The sequence below is a fragment of the Hypanus sabinus genome, chromosome 7 (genome assembly GCF_030144855.1).
Source record: "Hypanus sabinus isolate sHypSab1 chromosome 7, sHypSab1.hap1, whole genome shotgun sequence".
NCBI classification, from domain to species: domain Eukaryota; kingdom Metazoa; phylum Chordata; class Chondrichthyes; order Myliobatiformes; family Dasyatidae; genus Hypanus; species Hypanus sabinus.
This window is the reverse complement of record NC_082712.1, coordinates 118,476,263-118,498,681: the sequence shown is the minus strand read 5'-3', so window position 1 is coordinate 118,498,681 and position 22,419 is coordinate 118,476,263. Positions and strand designations below refer to the sequence as shown.

Sequence of the window (22,419 nt, the reverse complement as noted above, 5' to 3'; positions counted from 1 at the left end):
GTTATGATTGTGCAGACCTTCCTACCAATGCATGTCCAAAGTTCAAAGTAAATCTATTATCAAAATATACGTATGTCACTATACACAACCCTGAGATTCATTTTCTTGCGAGCATGCTCATTAAACCCAAGAATCATAATAGAATCAATGAAAGACCACACCAACTGGGCAGATAACCAGTGTGCCAAAGACAACAAACTGTGCAAATACAAAAAGAAAGAAGAAATAGTAAGTAATTAGATAGGGAAGCAAGCAAGCAATAAATAGTGAGAATTTGAGTTGAAGAGTCCTTGAAAGTGAATCCATATGTTGTGGGAACATCTTAGTGATGGGGCAGGTGCAGCTGAGTGAAAATCTCCCCTCTGGTTCAAGAGCCTATGGTTGAAGGGTAGTAACTGTTCCTGAAACTGATGGTGTGAGTCCTGAAGCTCCTGTACCTTCTTCCTGATGGTAGCAGTGAAAAGAGAGCATGGCCTGGGTGGTGGGGGTCCCCGATGGTGGATGCTGCTTTCCTGCAACAGTCATCCATGTAGATGAGCTCAGTGGTGGGGAGGGCTTTACCAGTGATGGACTGGGCCATCCATATCTACTATTTTTTGTAGAACTTTCTGTTCAAGGGTATTAGTGTTTCCGTAGAAGGCCGTGATGCAGCCAGTTAATATACTCTCAACTGCACATCTATAAAAGTTTGTCAAAGTTTCAGATCTCATGCCAAATATTTGCAAACTTCTAGCTTCCTTTAATTTCAAAAATAAACTGCTCTTTTTGCACTTTTGAAATCGTGCAATCCAAACCTAAGTCTCTAACATATGTAGCAAAGAATTCAAGAGAAACCTCAACACCCAGTCACTGGAATGCAGGACTCGTGATCACAAAGAGTAGTTAAAGAGATTGGCCACATGAATACATGGACACAGGATGAATACAAGAATACGGAGAGAAGGTTAAACAGAGTAGGGTTACAATGGGCTGAATCTCTTGGTTTTGAACTGAGAGTCCCATGTAATTTTAGGTAATTATTTTGAATGCAAATTCACTGTACGCAAAGCAGCAGTACGCCGCATTAGGACGTCAAAAATAAAATCCAGACAACATCTTAAAACAGGACTATTTTTTTTGTCTCTGTAGGAGGGAAACCTAGACAGTTAGGGCTAAGCAGAATGGATGGCTCTAAGAGCCTGCTTTCTAGTCTGATCTCTTACATGCCCTGGTGCTGCAGGTTAAGGTTAACTGCAGTGCAGCTGTTATATATTGTTAACTGTTTCCTGGAGTGGATAATGAAAGGAGGAACTTCACTGCGTTAATAGCTCTGTACCATCACCAGAACTGGCTCCTGGGTAGTGAGACGGCTCATGTGACTGGATCCAATTTACGTGACTAATGCAAACACTCCACGGAAAAATATATCAAACTCCAAGCTTTCCATCGGAGGCTCTGCGCATGATGTTCTTGGCACCGCCTGAACTTCCCTTTGATGATGCTGAGTCTTGGCGCACCGCCTGAACTTCCCTTTGATGATGTTCTTGGCGCACCGCCTGAACTTCCCTTTGATGATGCTGAGTCTTGGCAAGAAAAAGGTTGCGCTTCATTTGCCCTGTCTGGTTGCTTCATAGCCTGTCACTTGAGGTGGCCAATGCACTTTTAAAGCAGGTAATTCTTGGACTGACCAGGTTGTTTATTTGACCCCCCAGAGTTGTGCTGGAAATAAATTCCTTGGACTCTTTTTCTCAACACTGAGTGAAAAAAACTAAAACTTTTTTTTGCCATTTATTAGTTTAAAATACAGCTATTTGGCTCAGTTAAGCATCTCCAGTCAGCTGAAGGGAAATCTGTCCGATTCTGAATAGGCTGGAGATGTCTGTGTCAGGCAACTAATGGTGGATGTTTTGGGAAGAATAGTTTAAGTTTGGAAGTTTTGATGATACCTCCAGAAATAGCCTCAGTCAGAGTTCTTGATCAAGCTTAGGGCTGCTGAAGAACACCACTACAAACTAAAGGCTGGCAGGGGAAAAAGTTAAATAGAAAATATACAGAGGGTTAATGTTTAAATAACTTTCTATTATACATGTTTCTCTGGTCTGAAGAGATCACTGGTGTCTGACACAGCAAACAATTTGCAAGAGGTCAGCGTGACCCTGGCCTACATTGCTCATATCTGAAAATCCCTTGAAGATCAGAGTCAGACATGGGGTTCGATTCATTGTAATCTGTAGCTCCTCTCCCTCGTGTGTGGGTGGGTTTGCCAATTCAAGACTCACTTACTGTGGAAAATAAAACAACAGACATAGCATTTGAAAATGTTTATCCACTGTCTGGGAGTGATAGAATTTGAATCAGTGGACAGGCCTGAGTTACACAAAAGGCAAGAGAATGAGATGGTGCAGTGGAGCTGGGCAGAAAAGGCCGTTACTCTGAGGGCTAAAATGATTGGCTGAACTTCCTGGATCTGTCAACAAGTTTCTGAGGAAGTTACCAGGAAAGATGATGAAGGCGAGTATGGATATTGCTCCAAAGCTGTTTCATGGGGATAGAGGTGAAATGTGTTACTGTAACCATCAAAGGAAGGGACTAGACTTGGGTAACAGTGCGTGTAATGCCAATACCACTAGTCACCCTCCGAATCATGTCAATGAAACTTACTGGGTGTGTAGCCACCGTGCTTATCACTGGCTGCCAGGAGTACCTCTTTAAAAATGTGGTATCTTTGGCCTAAATCGAATCCATGGAGGGGTTGTTGCTATCTGGCCTACATTGCACAATAGATTTACCACCCGCCTACAATCTCTCTACATCCTACTCTGTGGGGCTGCCATTGAAGACAGCGTTTCTGGATTATAGTGCTCCTGTTCTGGGGATCCGCCAGACTGGCTTGTGAAAGCATCAACATGGGCTCCACACTACTGGAGAAACCAGCTACTAACACAGTCTTAGCACTGCACGGTACACACCAGACTGTGGATGGCATTATGGGTTTCCCCCACTATCCGAAGGTAGTGCGTTCCTATGAAAGCGTTTGTAAGCCAAAATGTTGTCAAGCGAAGAAGCAATTACTATTAATTTATATTGGAAAAATTTTTGAGCGTTCCCAGACCCAAAAAATAACCTACCAAATCGTATCAAATAACACCTAAAACCTAAAATAACATGAACATATAGTAAAAGCAGGAATGATATGATAAATAATATACAGCCTATATAAAGTAGAAATATTGTATGTACGGTGTAGTTTCACTTATCAGAATAGGGAAGACAGCGAGCCAAAATCAATTTGGAGAGAAAAAAAATCAGCACAGACACACATGCGCGCACAACTGCCCGCACAAGGCTTCACGGTCATTGTAGTCTTTCTCGAGGTAAACACATGTATAAAGCGGGCATCTTTTTTTCATAAAAGTGAAAATCCTCTTTGGTTAGTGAAAACAGGTACTGATGTAGGTCTTTCGTAACTGCGAGCTGTCGTAAAGCGAACGTTGAAAAACAGGGGCCACCTGTACCATCGAAAGGCTGGCACCCATTGTGTGGCCCTTCAAAATCAACCAGCACTAGACTTTCTGTTGCCTGAGAGGTAGTACTTGTGCCATTATTTGTCAGGACTGTTGCACGCACCTAAGAACATCACTGACTTAGCTGTGTGTACCCAGCTAAAAACACACAAGGTTATGAAGACTCGGCAGGAATTACATGTGATTCCATCATCACCATGGGGACTCTAGGTGCTTTCACTCTTTACTAGTGGTTGTGATATTCCCTGCTATTTGTAATAATCATTTTAATCTTTTGCCCAAGAACACTCTGTGGAGCCGTGGCCCACAAAGCAGCTGCCTCCATTTTGAACAAACAGCCAAATGGGCCCTGTTGAAACTGTCATGGAATATCAGAGACTCTGTGCTACAGAAATTCAGTAAGATTTGTGCTGTCCTCAACAGGACTAAACGGTGGGACTATGGAAGCTGCAGTAAGGCAAGGGAGATCATAATACCCAGACAAGGGTAGACTGCAGATAGAGGGCAGTCAGTGCAGGCAAGAAAGGTCTTTGAAGAGCACTGCTTCCCTTAGCACAGTATGAGTCTGGAGATGAGGTAAGTGATCCAGGGCACACACAACAACCAGGGGAAAATTGTTTTACTGACTTCAAGTATCGTCGGTTGGCAGCTTGTAGTGTCAATTTACATTTGGTACCTCATTGTGAATGGTGATCGTTCTTGCAAGGAATTCAAACATACAGTTGGGTACAGTTACTGATTATAACCAATGTTTCAATTACAAACTCTGCCATCGTCTTCAGGGATGATGCCTGGGTATGACTAGTCCAGTGGTATTTATATCCTCGCAGTCTGTCCCTCCCAATTGGCTCGTCCTCATCCAATCAGGTCTCTGCTCTCCCACCTTGTTTACAATCAAATTCCAGTTCTTGTAAACCAAGAGTTGAAACCTGATTGGACACCAGACTAGACACACCCAGGCATCATCCCTGATGAAGATGGCAGAGTTTGTCATCGAAACATCGGTTATAATCGTTGGAAACATAAGAGTTTATTCATCATATATGCCAGGAAAGCACTAGATCCTTTTCCAAACATACTGTATATAGTTTACCAAGTGGTCAATTTCTGTAAGTGCTGGACAATTCTGTATGAAAATGACATTTCTCTGTTCAAGTTTCAGAACAGTGTGGGTGACAGGGACTATGCTATTCTCCTTGTGCACGAGTAAAATAATGTTTGAAGCATAACCAAATGTAAGTGTTCTGATTCCAGTTATTGGTGATGACACAAGGCAGTGGATGTTGTCCACATGGACTTTAGTGAGGCCCACAACAAGGTCCCGCTTGGGAGATTGGACATGAAGGTGCAGTTGCATTCAAGATAGGGTAGTAAATTGGATTAGACATTTTCCAGAGAGTGGTAGTAGATGGTTGCCTCTCTGACTAGAGGCTTGTAATTAGTAGTTTGCCATGGGGATCAGTGCTGGTTCCATTGCAGCTTATCATCTGTATCAATGATCTGGATGATAATGTGTTAAAATAATCTGCAAATTTGCAAGGGAACCCAAGATTGGGGGTGTAGTGGGCAGCGAGGAAGACTATCAAAGCATGCAGCAGGATCTGGACCAGCTGGAAAAGTGGCAGGTGATATTTAGTGCAGACAAGTATGAGATGTCGCACTTTGGGTGAACCACCTAGAGTAGGGCTTACACGGTGAGTGGTGGGGCACTGGGGAGTGCAGTAGAACAGAGAGATCTGGAATACAAGTCTATAAGTCAATGAAAATGGCATCACAGCTAGATAGAGTCATAAAGAAAGTATTTGACACATTGGCCTAAGCTAAGTATTTAGTACAGGAGTTGGGATGTTATACTCAGTGACCACCTGATTAGGTACACCTGGACACCAACTCATCAATGCAAATATCTAATCAGCCAATTACGTGGTAGCAACTCAATGCATAAAAGCATGCAGACGTGGTCAAGAGGTTCAGTTGTTATCCAGACCAAACATTAGAACGGGGAAGAAATGTAATCTAAGCAACTTTGACCATTGGTGCCAGATGGGGTGGTTTGAGTATCTCAGAAGCTGCTGATCTCCTGGGACTTACATGCACAGCAGTCTAAAGTTTACAGAGAATGGTGTGAAAAACAAAAAAAATATCCAGTGAATGGCAGTTGTCCTTGTTAATGGGAGATATCAGCGAAAATTGGCCAGGCTGGTGGTTCAAGCTGACGGGAAGGAACACCATTACATACATAGCAATTCCACTACAAGCACTTAAGTATAAATAAGGAGCAGCACATCTTTCTATCACAGCATAGACTTGCATAACGACATTGGGGATCCTCCTACAAAATAGCGGGGTGATAGGTGATAGCCTTCAAGTTAAAAAAAAATAAAAATAATGTTCATAGATCCAGCAGAACAGTGAGGGTTAATAGAGAAATCCAACAGAATGAATAATCTCTGAAAACAAGCCTGAAAGCTTCATCTGTTTTCACTTAGTAAAAACAGTGAATCAGAAGGTGCAAAAACCACAAAACAAGCTAAGTTTACAGTTACTTCCAAAGCTAATTCTCCTCTGCAATCTACAAAGCTGCAAGTTTCAGCAGGAAAACTTGTCTGTTAAAATGCCATCCATATCAGTTTAACACAAGCAAGGGCAGTGTGAGCAACATACATGTCAGCTGCTAAAGTGGAAAAAAAAAGCACGATATACATCACAGCATTGTAGTGTAGTGGTTGCTCTGAAAATAATCCTATGGGGTGGCAGCTTCAGAAAGGAAACATTACTGGACTAAAGGCAAGTTTTAAAGGTGTGCTCTACATGAATGAAACTGTTAACTTGCACTTCCGATGTATAGGCCACAGACCCTCATAAATCGGCCCATGCAAGGCAGAAATAAGCTCCATATGCTTCAAAGTGGACAACTAATTTACAGTGGCTTGGCTCCAAGTGGTTCCTGCTGGATATAATACAGCAAGGAAGGGAATTAATATCACAGCGACTACAGCAGGAAAGACAAGAGAATGGGTACTGCGTGTGCTACAGAGAAAGAGTTATAACATACAAGACAGAGAGAAGTATAACAGACTCTGAGGAAATAGTTCAGGAGAAAGGGAGAATGCACATACAGTACAGAGGAAAAATCATAGACAATGAAGGGGCAAAGGGAATTGAAGCACCATCAATAACTCTCGGAGATGGGAGGCAAACGATAGGCTTTTATTAGCTGCATGAAACCACCACACAACATCCTGGAGACTGAGGGGGGAGCAGAGCCTCCAGCCGCCTTTATACAGGGGTCTGTGGGAGGAGCCACAGCAGCAGTCAGCAGAGGGGCGTGTCCAGACAGGTATATGTAGTTCACCACAGGAATATCTCATATATTTCACACATTATACATCACAATATTATTTATATCTCTCCTGGTTCTCATTCTCTTTCCTGTATAGTGTTTGATACTGACCGTCTCTCCTATATTGCACGTGATTCTGAGCCTTTCGGAACACATAGTGTACGAGGATGTAAAATCATTCCTGTGTAGTATAACATTAACTCTCTCTCCTATACATTTTGTTTGGTATTAACTTTCACTCCTGTACAGTGTGTGTAATATTAGCTCTCTCTCCAGTTCAGTGTGTGTGATATTGGCTCTCGCTTCTATATTGTGAATGCGATACTAATTTTCATTCCCTGATTTTATTCCCAAATAGAAATCCATCACAGCAAAGCATTTCACTCTCTGATCTGTTCCATTGCTTTCCACTCACCCATATCCCACAAGCAGCCTTCCTACCTTCATCCATTTTGATTGGCATGAGTGGACTCTGAGGAGCCGAGTCTCCACTTAAGGAGTAGCTGTGCTCTGCCTGGATGGCTGGTGTGGCTGGGTCAAGCTCCATGTCCAGTAGAGGGTTCTTCTCAACCAGCAGCTGGTCATCAAAGAAACTACTGAACAGCTCATTGGAGAAATCATCCAAGTTTTCCGAAAAATGCTGCAAGTGAATGGAAAAGAAATGTGTAACTGCACAGAGCCCAATTAAATAATGTCAGCACGTACAACCCGACAAAACTATACCTTGCACAACAAGACCCTGATTGATATTATCACTGACTCTCCCTCACTTGGACGTGTTAGGTCATATGTCCCCTAACTTAAACAGTAGTGTTGAACAGTCATCCCAATTACAAGACCCAATTAAACATCGTTACTGCATGGAGGTTCCTGATTAAGCATTGTTACTGCATCCGGTAAGTTAAACAGTTACGGCATCCGGTAAGTTAAACAGTTACGGCAGAGAATCTCCTGAGTAAGCAATATTGCAGCACATGTCCTCTTACTTGCTACACATGGCCTTATTGGTGTCCTGATTCAGAGTCTCAATCCAAAATTTCAGCCAGCTTTTTGCCTCCACGGATGCTGCTTCACCTGCAGGGTTCTTCTAGCAGTTTACTTTTTTGCCCCAGATTTCAAATACAGTGGATTCCAGTTCATTGGGACACATCGGGACCAGTCCATTTTGGCCCAATTAAATGGCTGCCCCAAGTAGCCAAAGTTTCATGGAAATAGTTTAAAAGGTATAAAAAAAGACAAACTGTGGTTTATCTGAGTATCAAATTATGTTTTAAGTAAATTACTGAACACATTTGAACACTACCACAGCACTATATAACTATGTATTAGTTTCTAATAGTTATCGATGGAGAATTCATCCGATGTACGTTTCTGTGCCCTTTTGACTGAAGGTATATGATTAAAATCAGCTGTACACCTAGTACAGATGATGGACTGCCTTCATACACTGCTTTTAACCATTGCATCCTTCAAATCTTCATTTTCATTGTAACATTCAAGACAATCGTCACTATCTTCAAACTCTTCATAGTTCCTAATTTGATGAAGTAGTGAAATAGTTTAATTTTCCTCTCCCAGTCATGTCTGGCATCTCCAAGCCTGAATGCTTAGAACCGCAGTGAGCAAAACAGTTCTGAATTATCTTACTGCTTATCCCTTGCCAACTATCAGTGAAAAGAAAATCAGTGCTTCTCAGAACTGTTCACTTGAAGCACGATGTAGTCTCTAATGGCCACACAAGTGCACATGACTGACACTAGTTAGAGCCACACACACACACAATGCTGGAGGAACTCAGCAGATCAGGCAGCATCTATGGAAAAGAGAGAACAGTCAACGTGTCGGGCTGAGACCCTTCTTCAGGGCGGAGAAGGAAGGGGAAGATGCCAGTGAAGGGAGGGGAAAGGTTGGCTGGAAGGTGTTAGGTGAAGCCAGGTGGGTGGAAAGATCCAGGGCTGGAGAAGAAAGAATCTGATAGTAGAGAAGAATGGACAATAGGAGAAAGAGAATGAGGAAGGGACCCAGGGAAAAGAAGTGAAAGGCCAGAGTAGGGAATGGGGTGGGGAGGGGGTACAGTTGGAAGCTGTTCAGCAACAGTCTTTTGTCCCAATCAAGCGGCATAGTGTCCCAAATAAATGAAGGGAATCCTGTTAGGAGTTCTTTAGGAATTGTCCCAAATAAGCACCTGTCCATATTACCCAATGGGTCCATTAACAGAAATCCACTGCACTCAATGAAATAGTGTTACTGAACAGAAACCCCTGATCAAAGTGTTACTGCATACAGACTGATTGGTGTTACTACTTGCACCCTGATTAAACAGCATTACTGCATATCACCCCCACCCGATTCAATCGATTTATTGAATATGGCTGATTAAACTGTGCTGTTCAACAGAGAACACCGACTAGCGTTACTACAAATGGCCCAGTTAGACAATGTTACTCCCCAAGGCCTTGATTATAGTGTCGCTACAGTCTTATGAGCGTTACTGCATATGGTCCGATTAAACAGTGTTGCTGGACAGACACTCAATTAAAGAGCATTACTGCAAATGGCGTTATTAAACAATCTGACTGCATACTGCCTTATTAAATGATGTAACTGTCTACAACCTAAATAAATTAGAAATTAAGAAAGTGTAAATCCCAAGAGTTCAATAAGCTGCATCTATGGTGCAGTGTCAATTAGATTTCATGGACTGAAGGATTGTGCTGAATTAAAAGTCCTGCTCAGGTTGGGATATTAAACAAAGCCCCTTCTTTACTCTCTTTGGTAAAGATAAAGCAGCACCAAAGCATTACTTGTAGAACAGTTTGCAAACTCCCTCTATTGCAAGTGACAATATTAATCCCTCAGCTATTATCTCCATGGGAAAATATTTATGATTTGGGTAGTTATGTTCCTGAAAATGTGTGAAATTCCCCTCAACTCCTGGGAATCCCTGGTACTTAAATGCTTGCTGGCAAAGGATCATTCCATATGGTACTGAGAATCTTGACTTTGCATCAGGAGCACATAAAGCCCAGTGCCATCCTAGCTCATAAACTACACAACTTCTCTCCCACCAATTGGCCCTATATTGGCCTCAAAAGCTATGGTAAAGACACAGAACTGAAAAAGAAGCAAGTCATCCTAACCCCTAAGGCTGCATTTAAGAAGAACAATTCCTTGCTTTACCTCCAGTCAGTTAGCGTGCCCATTCAAGGACATCTGGGATCAAATTTATTCAACATATGCATTTCCCGTCAGGAAATGTAGAGGAGGCTTGACCCAAAAGTAAAGTAGCGGAGATGATTCAGTAATGAATAATTACAAGCTACAAGGAGCCACAAAACGAGAGAGAACAGATAACACCACAGGCAACAAGATAACTGAAGGCTATGAGCAACTAATTGAGGCTGTCTGGTTCATATGAATGAAAAAGAGTTGTGAAAATAAGAGCTGAGGTTTAAATAGGCTGCAGGTGATGAGTTGGAAATGAGTGGCAGGTGACTCCTGTTAGCTGGGTGGAGACTAGGAGGAGCCAGCCTATGCCTGACATTTCTACTCCACGAGTATAGGCAGGTACTGAAGATCAGAGCACCAGTAGAGAGGACCGAGAAAGTATGGACAAGGGAGGCACAGGAATGCTTACAGGACTGCTTTGATTCAGTGGACTGTATTCGGAGATTCATCTTTGAGTCTGAATATGCTACAGTTGTCACTGACTTCAATAAAACCTGTGTGGATGAATGTGTGCCTACGAGAATACACTATACATGCCCTAATCAAAAGCTGTGGAATGACCAGGAGATTCATAGTCTGCTGAGTGCTAGATCTATGGCATTCAAGTCTGGTGATCCAGGACTATACAGGAAGGCCAGGTATGACTTACAGAGTACTACCTCAAGAGCAAGAGCTCTGCAATTTGCATATCACCATGATAGGTCTACGACAGCTGAGACCTCATTGGCTCTTCATGCAGCCTTGGATCACCTGGACAACACATGGCAGACAGCTGCTTATTGACTATAGCTCAGTGTTTAACACAATCAGGCCAACGTGTGTGATCTAAAAGCTCCAAACCTGGATCGCTGTAACTCCATCTGCAACTGGATCCTCAACTTCCTCACCGGAAGAGCTCAGTCTGTGCGGATTGGAAATAGCATCTCCCCCTCGCTGAGGATAACTCTGCCACACCTCAGAGATGTGTGCTTAGCCCACTGCTCTGCTCTCTCTAGACACATGATTGTCTGGCTAGACACAGCTCAATGCCATCGATAAATTTTCTGATGACTCAACTATTGTTGGCAGTATTTCAGAAATGGTGATGAGAGGGCATACAGGAGTGAGATATACCAGCTAAATGAGTGGTGTTGCACTCAACGTCAGTAAGACCAAAGAAGTGATTGTGGACTTCAGAAAAGGTAAGATGAAGGAACACACACTGATCCTCATAAAGGGATCAAAAGTGGAAAGGATGATCAAGTTCAAGTTCCAGGGTGTCAACATCTCTGAGGATCTATCCTGGGCCCAACATATCAATGCAGTTACAAATGTAACCCTCAGTTTCGGTTAATGGCTTAATCTAGGGCGAGGCAGCCCCTGGCCCAGCAAAACTTGAGAAATCTTGTCTGGGTGGATGCTGCATGAAGTGTCCCCTGTTACAAATCAGTACCACAAAATAACAAACAGTACACCATATGCAATTAAATGATTGAGCTTTATAATTTTTAACTTGACTATATGGTTAGCAAAGAAACAAATAAAGGAAAAGGGCCCATTCTCATGGAACTGTATAAAGCGCAACGTTGGAACTCACGATTCTGTCCATTTGTTCCCCGTCAACCTCCTCCAAGCATCACCGACCCTCGGACCCTCGCTCCAAGTCCTCTCCATCCTGATGTCTACCAACTCTCCATTCACAACATCTCTCGCCGCCAAAAGACCGCGAATCCCTTCTCCCAGACCCACAAGAAAGAACAAAATGCCTCTCATTGGATAGCACTACATTCCAAAACTACCGTGATCTCTAGTCATAATCCAAACATTGCTACTACAGCAAAACCATTACATTAGCAGTGAAAACTTACAGCCAGTTACACAGAGAATGCATGACAGCGGCTATATTTCATTAGGAGTTTGAGGAGATTTGGTTTGTCACCTAAAGACACTTGCAAATTTCTACAGATGTACTGTGGAGAACACTCTACCTGGCAGTATCACCTCTGGGATGGGTGGGAGGGGGACTGCAGTGGATTGAAATAAGCTGCAGGAAGTTATAAACTCAGCCGGCTCCATCATGGGCATCAGCTTCTGTAGCATTCTGGACATCTTCAAGGAGCAATGCCTCAAAAAGTCAACATCCATCATTAAGGAGCCCTATCACCCAGGGCATGCCTCTTCTCATTGCTGCCATCAGAGAGGAGGTACAGAAGACAAAAGGCACATACTTAATGATTAAGGAACAGCTTCTTCCCCTTTGCCATTATAAGACCATATGATATAGGAGTAGAATTAGGCTATTTTGCTTCTCAAGTCTGCTCTACCATTTTATCATAGCTGATCCAATTTTTCTCTCAGCCCCAATCTCTTGCCTTCTCTCTGTATCCCTTCATGCCCTGGCCAATCAATAATCTATCAACCTCTGCCTTAAATATACATAAAAGCTTGGCCTCCACAGATGCCTGTGGCAAAGAATTCCACAGATTCATCACCCTCTGGCTAAAGAAATTCCTTCTCATCTCCATCGTAAAAGGACGCCCCTCTGTTCTGAATCTATGTCCTCTGGTTTTAGACTCTTTCACCATAGGAAACATCCTCTCCACATCCACTCTATCAAGGCCTTTCACCTTTCGACAGGTTTCAATGAAGTCATCCCTCATTCTTCTGTATTCCAGTGAATACACACCCAGAGCCATTAACGTCAACTGTACTTTTTTTCATAGATACTGCCTGGCCTGCTGAGTTCCTCCAACATTTTGTGTGTGTTGCTTGGATTTCCAGCATCTGCACATTTTCTCTTGTTCGTGATTAAACAACCCTTCAGCAATGCTCTCACCTAAGTCCCTTAACCAATTTTGTAAACCAAATTTCATCATTGACCCTCTCTATGTTTCTTATTGGTTCTTTTGGCTGAGAGCTTAATTAACACTGATCTCCATTACTGTCAGCCTGCCGCGGTGGGATTCTTCTGCCCTGGCACGGGATTCTTCCGTGCTGTTGAACTGAACTGTTGACATATCTTGAGTGCTATGAATTGGTTTGAGTTCTTACATGCTGAAATGTTCCACAGGTAGTCATTACCTTCCTTGAGAGTTATGAGGGAGAGGTTTCAGGAGGGTACTCAGGTTTCTGTGACAGGAGGGTAAGTGGGAGCTCCTTACAATGACAGGAAGGTAGTATGAGGTCCTGTTCATTCAGGTCCATGTAATAGGGGAATAAGGGCCCTCAGGATGCCGAACCAACACCATACGCTATAAGTTGCAGGAGGAGGAGAGCGTGTTAAGCTGTCTTTAAATGTCAGGAGCAGATGGTCTCAAGGTGTTAGGATTTTGGGGGTTTGTGGTGGGGTAGGAGTAAAGAGATGCATGACAGATCTTCCCCACCAGTAAGAGATTAGATTTGTTCTATATTGTGGGGGGGGGGGGTGAGTGTGGTTTCCTAGGCATGTTTTAGTTGTGGCAGAGTGGGTGTGAGCTGGTTAGTGCCCAGGGTTTAAAGAGATGGGTCATATGGTTAAGCTTCCCAACTTCAGAAATGTTAGTTGGTATGGTGGTGAAGGCAGATGGGGAGTGGATTCAGCTGAATGTAGGACTGAAGGTGCTGTATTTAAATGCACGTCACATTCAGAATAAGGTGGACAAACACGTGGCACAATTAGAGATGGTTTGACATTGTGGCTATCACTGAGTCATGGCAGAAAAGAGGTCATAGTTGAGAGCCTGATGTCAAAGGGTATTCTCTGAGTCAAAAGGACAAGCAGGAAGACGTAGGTGGTGGTGTGGCTCTGTTCGTAAAAGATGGAATTATATCTTTAGAAAGAGGTGACATAGGGTCAGAGAACGTTGAATCTTTGTGAGTGGAGTTAAGAAAGTGCAAGGGTGAAAAAACCATTATGGGAATCATATAGAGGCCTCCAAATAGCAGCCAATATGTGGGGTTGAGATTGCAAATGGAGCCAGAAAGGGTATGTAATGAGGGTAATGTCACAATTTTAATATGCAAGGGGATTGGAAAAATCAAGTTAGTGTCAGATCACAAGAGAGAGAACTCGTTGAATGCCTACGAGATGGCTTTTTAGAGCAGCTTGTGCTTAAGCCTACTTGGGGAAAGGCTATTTCAGATTTTGTATTGTCTAATAACACAGATCTTGGTAGGGAGCTTAACGTAAAGGAACCCTTAGGGGACAGTGATCATAAGATGATTAAATTCATATTGCAATTTGAGAAAGAGAAGCATTAGTCATATGTATCAGTATCACAATGGAATAAAGGGAAATACAGAGGCATGAGAGAGGACCTTGCCTGGTGGATTGGAGGAGGATACTGGCAGGGTTGAAGGTAGAGCAGAGGCAGCTGAAGTTTCTGGGAAAAGTTCACAAGGTGCAGGATAAATATAGCAGAATTTCAGTGTAAAGGAAATTACAGTGGTATGAGAGAAGAGTTGGCCGAAGTAAATTGGAAGGAGATGCTGACAGGGATGCAGCAGAGCAGCAATGGCATGAGTTTCTTGGAAAACTGAGGCAGGTGCAGAACAGATGTGTTCCAGAAAACAAAGCAATACTCAAATAGCAAAACAGTACAACCGTGGCTGACAAGGAAAGACAAAGCCAATATAAAAGCCAAACAGAAGGCATACAACAAAGCAAATATTAGTGGGAAGACAAAGAATTGGGAAGCTCTTAAAACCTTACAGAATGCATTAGAGGGAAAAGAAGAAATATGAAAACAAATTAGCAAACAATATCAAAGTGGATAATAAAAGCTTTTTCAAATATGTAAAAAATAACAGAGAAATGAGAGTGGATATAGGACCTCTAGAAACTGAGCCCAGAGAAGTAATAATGGGTGCCAAGGAGATGGCAGATGAACTAAGTGGGTATTTTGCATCAGTCTTCGCTGTGGAGGACACTAGCAGTGTGCCAAGTATTCAACAGCGTGAGGGAAGAGAAGTGGGTGCAGTTACTATTACAAGGGAGAAGATGCTCAAAAAGCTGAAAGACCTAAGGCTACATAAGTCACCTGGACCAGATGAACTGCACCCTACGGTTTTGATAGAGATTGTGGAGATTGATTAGAGATTGTGGAGGCATTAGCAATGATCTTTCAAAAACCATTGGACTCTGGCATAGTGCCAGAGGACTGGAAAATTACAAATGTCACTCCAGTCCTTAAGAAAGGAGGAAGGCATGAGAAAGGAAATTACAGACCAGTTAGCCTGACCTCAGTGTTGGGAAGCTGTTAGAATCAATTGTTAATGATAAGGTGATGGAGTACTTGGTGTCACAGGACAAGATAGTACAAAGTCAGCATGGTTTCCTTCAGAGAAAATCCTGCCTGATGATCCTGTTGGAATTCTTTGAGCAGATTACAAGTAGGATAGATAAAGGAGATGCTATGCATGTTGTATATTTGGATTTTCAGAAGGCCCTTGACAAGGTGCCACACATGAGGCTGCTTACCAAGTTAAGAACCAGTGGTATTACAGGAAAGATATTAACAAGGTTAGAGCATTGGCTGATTGGTAGGAGGCAACAAGTAGGAGAAAAAGGATTCTTTCCTAATTGGCTGCCAGTGACTAGTGGTGTTCCGCAGGGATCGGTGTTGGGACCGCTTTTTTCTATGCTGTATATAAATGATTTAAATCATGGAATAGATGGCTTTGTTGCCAAGTTTGCAGATAATATGAAGGGTGGTGGAGGGGCAGGTAGTGTTGAGGAAACAGGTAGGATGCAGAAGGACTTAGACAGATTAGCAGAATAGCAAGAAAGTGGCAAATGAAATACAATGTTAGAAAATGCATGGTCATCCACTTTGGTAGTATACATAAATGTGCAGACTAATTTCTAAACAGGGAGAAAATCAAAAAATCTGAGATGCAAAGGGACTTGTGAGTCCTTGTACAGAACACCCTAAAGGTTAACTTGCAGGTGGAGTCTGTGGTGAGGAAGGCAAATGCCATGTTAGCATTCATTTCATGAGGTCTCGAATACAAGAGCAAGGATGTGATGCTGAGGCTTCATAAGGCACTGGTGAGGCCTCACCTTGAGTATTGTGAACAGTTTTGGACCCTCATCTTAGAAAAGATGTGCTGACATTGGAGAAGGTTCAGAGGAGGTTCACAAAGATGATTCCAGGAATGAAAGGGTTATCATACGAGGAATGTTTGATAGCTCTGGATCTGTACTTACTGAAATTTAGAAGGATGAGGGGGGATTTCAGTGAGACCTTTTGAATGTTGAAAGACCTAGACAGCATAGATGTGGAAAGCATGTTTCCCATGGTGGGGGAGTTTAGGACAAGAGGGTACAGCCTTAGGAGAGAAGGGGCGAACATTTAAAACAGAGATGCGGAGAAATTTCTCTAGCCAGAGGATGATGAATTTGTGGAATTTATTACAATAGGCAGTTGTGGAGGCCAAGTCGTTCAGTGTATTTAAGGCAGAGCTTGATTGGTTCTTGATTGGACACGGCATCAAAGATCAAAGGGAGAAGGCTGGGGAGTGGGGCTGAGGAGGGGAAAAAAGGATCAGCCATGATTGAATGGCAGAGCAGACTCGATGGGCCAAGTGGCCCAATTCTGCTCCTATGTCTTATAGTCTTGTATATGCCGTATATATTTTATGCACACTTTGGAAAGGGAAAATGAAACACCTGGGTGATTCCCTACAGGATCTGGTGACTATGATCTGTCTCGAAAGCTGATGCCAGAACAACCTTCAAGAGGAGGTTTCCACCTGCTTCAAAAGGGCAACTATCACATGAGGCAGGAAGAGCTGCCTGAATCACAATCGCCTAGTTGCACTCATGTCTACCGTGATGAAGTACTTTGAGAGACTGGTCATGGCTAGAATCAATTCCTGCCAGCGCAAGAACCTAGACCCACTGCAATTTGCTTATCACCACAATAGATCTAGAGTGGATGCAATCTCACTGGCTCTCCACTCAGCCTTGGATCACCTTGAGGATAGTAACACCTACATCAGACTGCTGTTTACTGATTACAACTCAGCATTCAATGCAATCATACCAATAAGCTCTCAAACCTGGGCCTCTGTACTTCACTCTACAGCTGGATCCCTGACTTCCTCTCTGGGAGACCACAATGAGTGCAGATCATAAATAACACCTCCACCTCGCTGACAATTGACACCGCCGCACTTCATGGAAGCGTGCTTAGCCCACTGCTCTACTCTCTCTCTAAACACATGGCCGTGTGGCTGGGCACAACTCAAACGGCATCTGTAAATCTGCTGACGGCACAAATAGAATTCCAGATGGTGTACTGGAGCAAGATAGACCAGCTGTTTGAGTGCTGTCACAATAAGTGTCAGAAAGAACAAGGAATTGATTGTGGACTTTAGGAAGGGAAGTCAAGGGAATGCACACCAGTCCTCATTGAGGGATTAGTAGTGGAAAAGGTGAGAAGTTTCAAGTTCCTGGGTGTAAACCTCTCTGAAGATCTATCCCGGGCCCAACATGTTGATGCAATTCCAAAGAAGGAACATCAGAGGCTATATTTGAACAAATTTACATATAATAATATGTAAATAAAATAAAGGTAGCACTTAAAGGACAGAAATAAAATGAAAGATGCTTAAATAAATAAATACCAGCAAGTATTTACAATGCAAACTGCTAGCATTACAAGAAGTTGTTTTAAGTGTCTACAGTGCAGTGACAAGGGTTCTCAATAGAGCGGGGTGGGCTGGGCGGAATGATTGATTGGATTAGCTGCCTAGGGAAATACACTTTTAAAATAACATGAAGTTTTAGTTTTAATAGCTGTATAGCATTTACCAGAAGGGAGCTTTTGGAAAGGGCAGTTTGCAGGGTGGGCAGTGAATGCAGTGAATTTTCCTGCCCACTTCTCTGTCCTGGACACATACAAGTCCTACAGTGGTGGTATACTGCAGCCAGAGGGCAATTCTGCTGACCTGCAAAGGTTTACGTATATTGTCGAAGGATGCTGCACCAAACGAGACAGCGAAGGCTGATGTGATGATGCTCCCTATGATGACAGCGTTGAACTGCACCAGTGCATTCTGGGGAAGATGAAACTTCACAAACAAAAATGCATCCTCTGCTGAGCATGGGTTAGAGAGGTGGGACTGACTGATTTGAAACCCACTGTTCTGCCTGATATCACCATTCCAAGTGCATTTTCAGCAATGCCCTTCCCAGCCCAGCTTTCTTTTCATTGTAATTAAGTTCTGGTATGAAAGTTAAACATTCTTAGCCCTGCCCTGGGGAACTCAAAGGGAGTGAGCAGGATCTTTCAAAAGCACCAGATCCGTCTTAGCAAGGGAAATGATTACCTCTGTGTCCTCCGGTTGAGTACCTTGGGAGACAACTGCAGAGGGTGTGCTCGAATTATCCTGCACTGACTCACACCAGGATGTGCAAAGCAGCTGAACAAGCTCTGCCAGTAGGTTTTAATTTATTCACAGCCATAAATGAAATGCAGCCTCTTACCTAAGTCATTGCACCTGTACAGGGTTATCTCAAAACCAATAATATGTTTGCAAATATGTTCTGCAATGTAAACCAGGATATCCTATATGGCTTTCTTTGAAAAGCCTTTCAAACAAAATACAACATCATTATCTAAGTTAGTCTTAGGCGAGGAGGATATCACCTCTGATTCAAGGAAACACACCAAGAATGAAAATTACTTTTTCTCTGGCCCTTCTACTTCTTGTCTTTTTTTGTCTTTTAAGTACCCATGCGTCATTCTGAGGGTGAAACCTTAGCGCAATGAATTAAGCACCCATGCGTCATTCTGTGGGTGAAAGAAACTCATGAAACACAATGCTTCATCTTTTAAATACTGAAGGTGAGTGAATTACACCCACATTTCAAGCAGTGCGCAGACCACACCTGACAAAGGCTGACATTTGGCAAATTATGAATGACTAAAGGTCACTTCTGTGTGGAGTGCACAGTGCTTATTGCTATCTCAACTGCTATTAACTTATATTAAATGATAGAGGCGACCAACAAGGCTGTAAGGCAGTAGCAGGAGTGCAAAGTGAAGAGCATGGACTTTAAAAGCCATTACAAAGGGTGAGGGGAATGGCAGTAGCAAGAAGGGTGTAGCCAATGTAAATTGAACCAGCTGCATACCTGGTGGAAGAGGGCTGAGCAGCTAATGTGGAAACAGGCAAAGAAAGATTTTAACTTGCATTTGCCCTAGCTGTTCTACAATCAAGTTTCCTCAAGCAGCAATTCCCTTTGCAAATTCTCTACTGTTACGATCCCAGGGGAAATTATTGACTAGAATCTTAACTGAACCTTGGCGGTCTGCTGGTTGCATATCAGCCATGATCTTTAACACAGTGCTGTAAGACCAAGTCAGAAGCTGGATATTCCACACCTACTGATTGCCCAAAGCATGTTCACTGGCTACAAGACCAAGTCAGAAGTGTAGTGGTACATTCTACATCTGCGTGGATGAATATAGCTGCAAACACTTCTGAAGGAGCTTTCATGCTTTAACCTCTCATTGCCATCAGTACAATCTATACAAAGCACCCGTATAATTTGAGAAAGTCTCTTCAGTACATCACACAAATCCTAATTTTACCATAAGGCAACAAGATAATGGTTGCATCGCCAATTTTCTCTCCAAGCCATTCAGCTTCTTTGAGTAAAAAAAATATAGGACTGTACAAAAGTCTTAGGCACATGTATATAGCTAGAGTGCCTGAGACTTTTGCACAGTACTGTATTTGTCAATGTGGAACGGAGAGTGAGTTTGTAAATCTGGTGAGAATAAAGGATGTTGGGAATGGTGCCACGGGAGGGATGTATGACAGGTGGCAGAGAAGGAGTACCAGGGGTAGGAGTGGCACAGGCAGCCCTGATTCAACAGGCAAAGTAACTTCTTTCCAAACAATCGGTTTATTGATCATTACACATTGTCTCTCTAGTGCTTCTTGGTCCCCTGCCTCTCGCTTTGCCTTTTTCCAACCATGATCCCCCTCTCCCTGCCCCCCTTCCCACTCTCAGTCCACAACAGAGACCCAGATCAGCATCAGATTTATCATCACTCACACATATCATGAGCTTTTTTTTGCAGCAGTACAGTACAATACATAAAATTACTACAGTACTGTGCAAAAGTCTTCTGCACCCTAATTATAAAAACAAGAAACTGCTGGAGAAACTCAGTGGGTCAGACAGCATCTGTGAAGAGAAATGGACAACTGAAGTTTTGGGTTAAGACCTCTCATTGGGCATATGGTTTTGCTTTAGGTACCACAATTTTCATGGAACTCCAGGAAGAACTCCCCTGCTTCAGTGTGAAGTGGTCCGATGGGATCTTTTATTTCTGGTTGAGAGGACAGAAGGGCCCTGGGCTTATTTTCTCATCTTCAAGACAGCACATCTGATGACAGCTGCACTGTTTGAGAGTATTAGCCTGGCGCTGTCTGCTGTGGAATTTGAACTCGCAAATGGTAAGTTCAAGGGCTGCAGCTGACACCTGCAAAAGCCTGTTGGGAAAAGGAAATGAGAAGATCATGGCTGAGCTGCAAACTGCAGCCTGCCAAATGAGTGGTTATAACAAGATCCTATGATTCTTCTAATCTATCCAGCATCTCAGAAGCCATGTAAATAATTCACATCGTCCATACATAGAGTGAAGACAAATCTATCAAAATGGACACCAGTGATTAGTCTTGTGTTTGAGCAAACATGACAAAGCCTAGCAGAGGTTCAAGCAATCAACAGAATCATGCCACAACTTCCCAGACCTCATAAAGTTGTCCTGGATGAAGGCGATCTTCCACCCATATAATCTGAGTAAGTCTTCATACAATTCTCAGACTCTTATAAGGGCTCTAGGTTATTAATTCTTCCTTTTGGTCTTTAATAACAGCACAATTTTGTATTCACAATTCAGCTCCCTCACACACTTGCAATGCAAAACAGGCTGAGTTCACTCACACTGCCCAATTGGTACAATAATGCATAGTCACTGCATTATGCACGTTTAGAACCATAGAACTACAGAACATTACAGCACGGAAACAGGCCTTTCGGTCCTTCTTGGCTGTGCCAAATCATTTTTCTGCCTAGTCCCATTGACATGCACCTGGACCATATCCCTCCATACATTTCTCATCCATGTACCTGTCCAAGTTTTTCTTAAATGTTAAAAGTGAGCCCGCATTTACCACTTCCATGATATGTATCTTGATATGTATCAAGACAGCACAATTCACATTCATACCTATGCATTTCAGAGAAATAAATGCGCAGTTAATGAAAACTTAAGAAATGGGGAAAAAAATCAGCATATCTAAAAATCAGAAATCTAAAGTCCAAAAAAAACCCAGAAAATGATGGAAACCTGTCGGGTCAGGCCACATCTGCGGGAAGAGAAATAAAATCAAATATTTAGGTCAGAAACCCTTCTTAAAGACATAAAGAGGACACAAGAGAAGCTTGTTAAAGGGTGTGTGTGTGTGTGTGTGTGTGTGTGTGTGTGTGTGTGTGTGTGTGTGTGTGTGTGTGTGTTGAAATTCTAAGCTGGGTCAAGGCAAATTTTGATGGTATGAGACAGGAGCCTGCAAAGGTTGACTGTGGGCAAAAAGACCACAAGCTAGTGGGAGGTGTTTAAAGGTCAGACAGTGAGAGCTCATGGTCTCCACATTTTGCAGGGGTTCCCAACCTGGAGTCCAAGGATCCCTTGCTTAATGGTTTTGGTCCATGGCATAAAAAAAAGTTAGGAACCCCTGTATTCGAGTGAGGTGTAAAGCTGGTAGTAGTAAGGATCCCTACATGGTGAGGTACATTTAAACTCTAGTCAGGAAAACAAAAGAAGCATGATGGGTCAGGTACAGGTAGCTGGCAACAAGTGAATTCATGGAGAAATATAAGGAATGCAGTAGTGAACTCATGAGGAAAATCAAGGAGGGCAAAAAATGGACTTGAGATAACTTTGGCAAAGGTTAAGGAAAGTCTGAAACAAAAATTGCCAATATATTAAGGTGAAAAGAGTAACTAAAAGCAAACAGTATCCCTCAAAGATCAAAGACCAAAGGGGACACCTTTATGTGGGGCCACAGGACATGGACAAGATACCTTACGAATATTTTTCCTCAGCCTTTTTTTACCATGAAGAAGACATGAAGACTTCAGTAGAGGTGCTGGATGTTTTAGGAGGTATGAAGGTAGACTAAGCTCCAGGACCTGACCAGGTATATCCAAGAACATGTGGGAGGCTAGAGAAGAACCCGTGGAAGCCTTGGCTGAGATATTAGCCATGGAAGGGGTGCCGGTAAACTGGAGGGTAACGAATGTAGTGCCTTTATGTAAGAAGGGCAGCAAAGAAATACATAGGAACTGTAAGTAATAAGTCTAAC

General features: G+C 42.8%; 1 protein-coding gene across 1 annotated transcript in view; it reads right to left on the bottom strand.

Annotated features, from left to right (window-relative positions):
• Positions 1–22,419, bottom strand: part of creb3l1 (cAMP responsive element binding protein 3-like 1) — a 169,864-nt gene that overhangs the window by 70,594 nt on the left and 76,851 nt on the right. Inside the window, exon 2 of the mRNA XM_059975474.1 lies at positions 7,288–7,486. Within this exon, the coding sequence (XP_059831457.1) occupies positions 7,288–7,486 (199 nt within the window). The remainder of the gene's footprint in view (positions 1–7,287; positions 7,487–22,419) is intronic.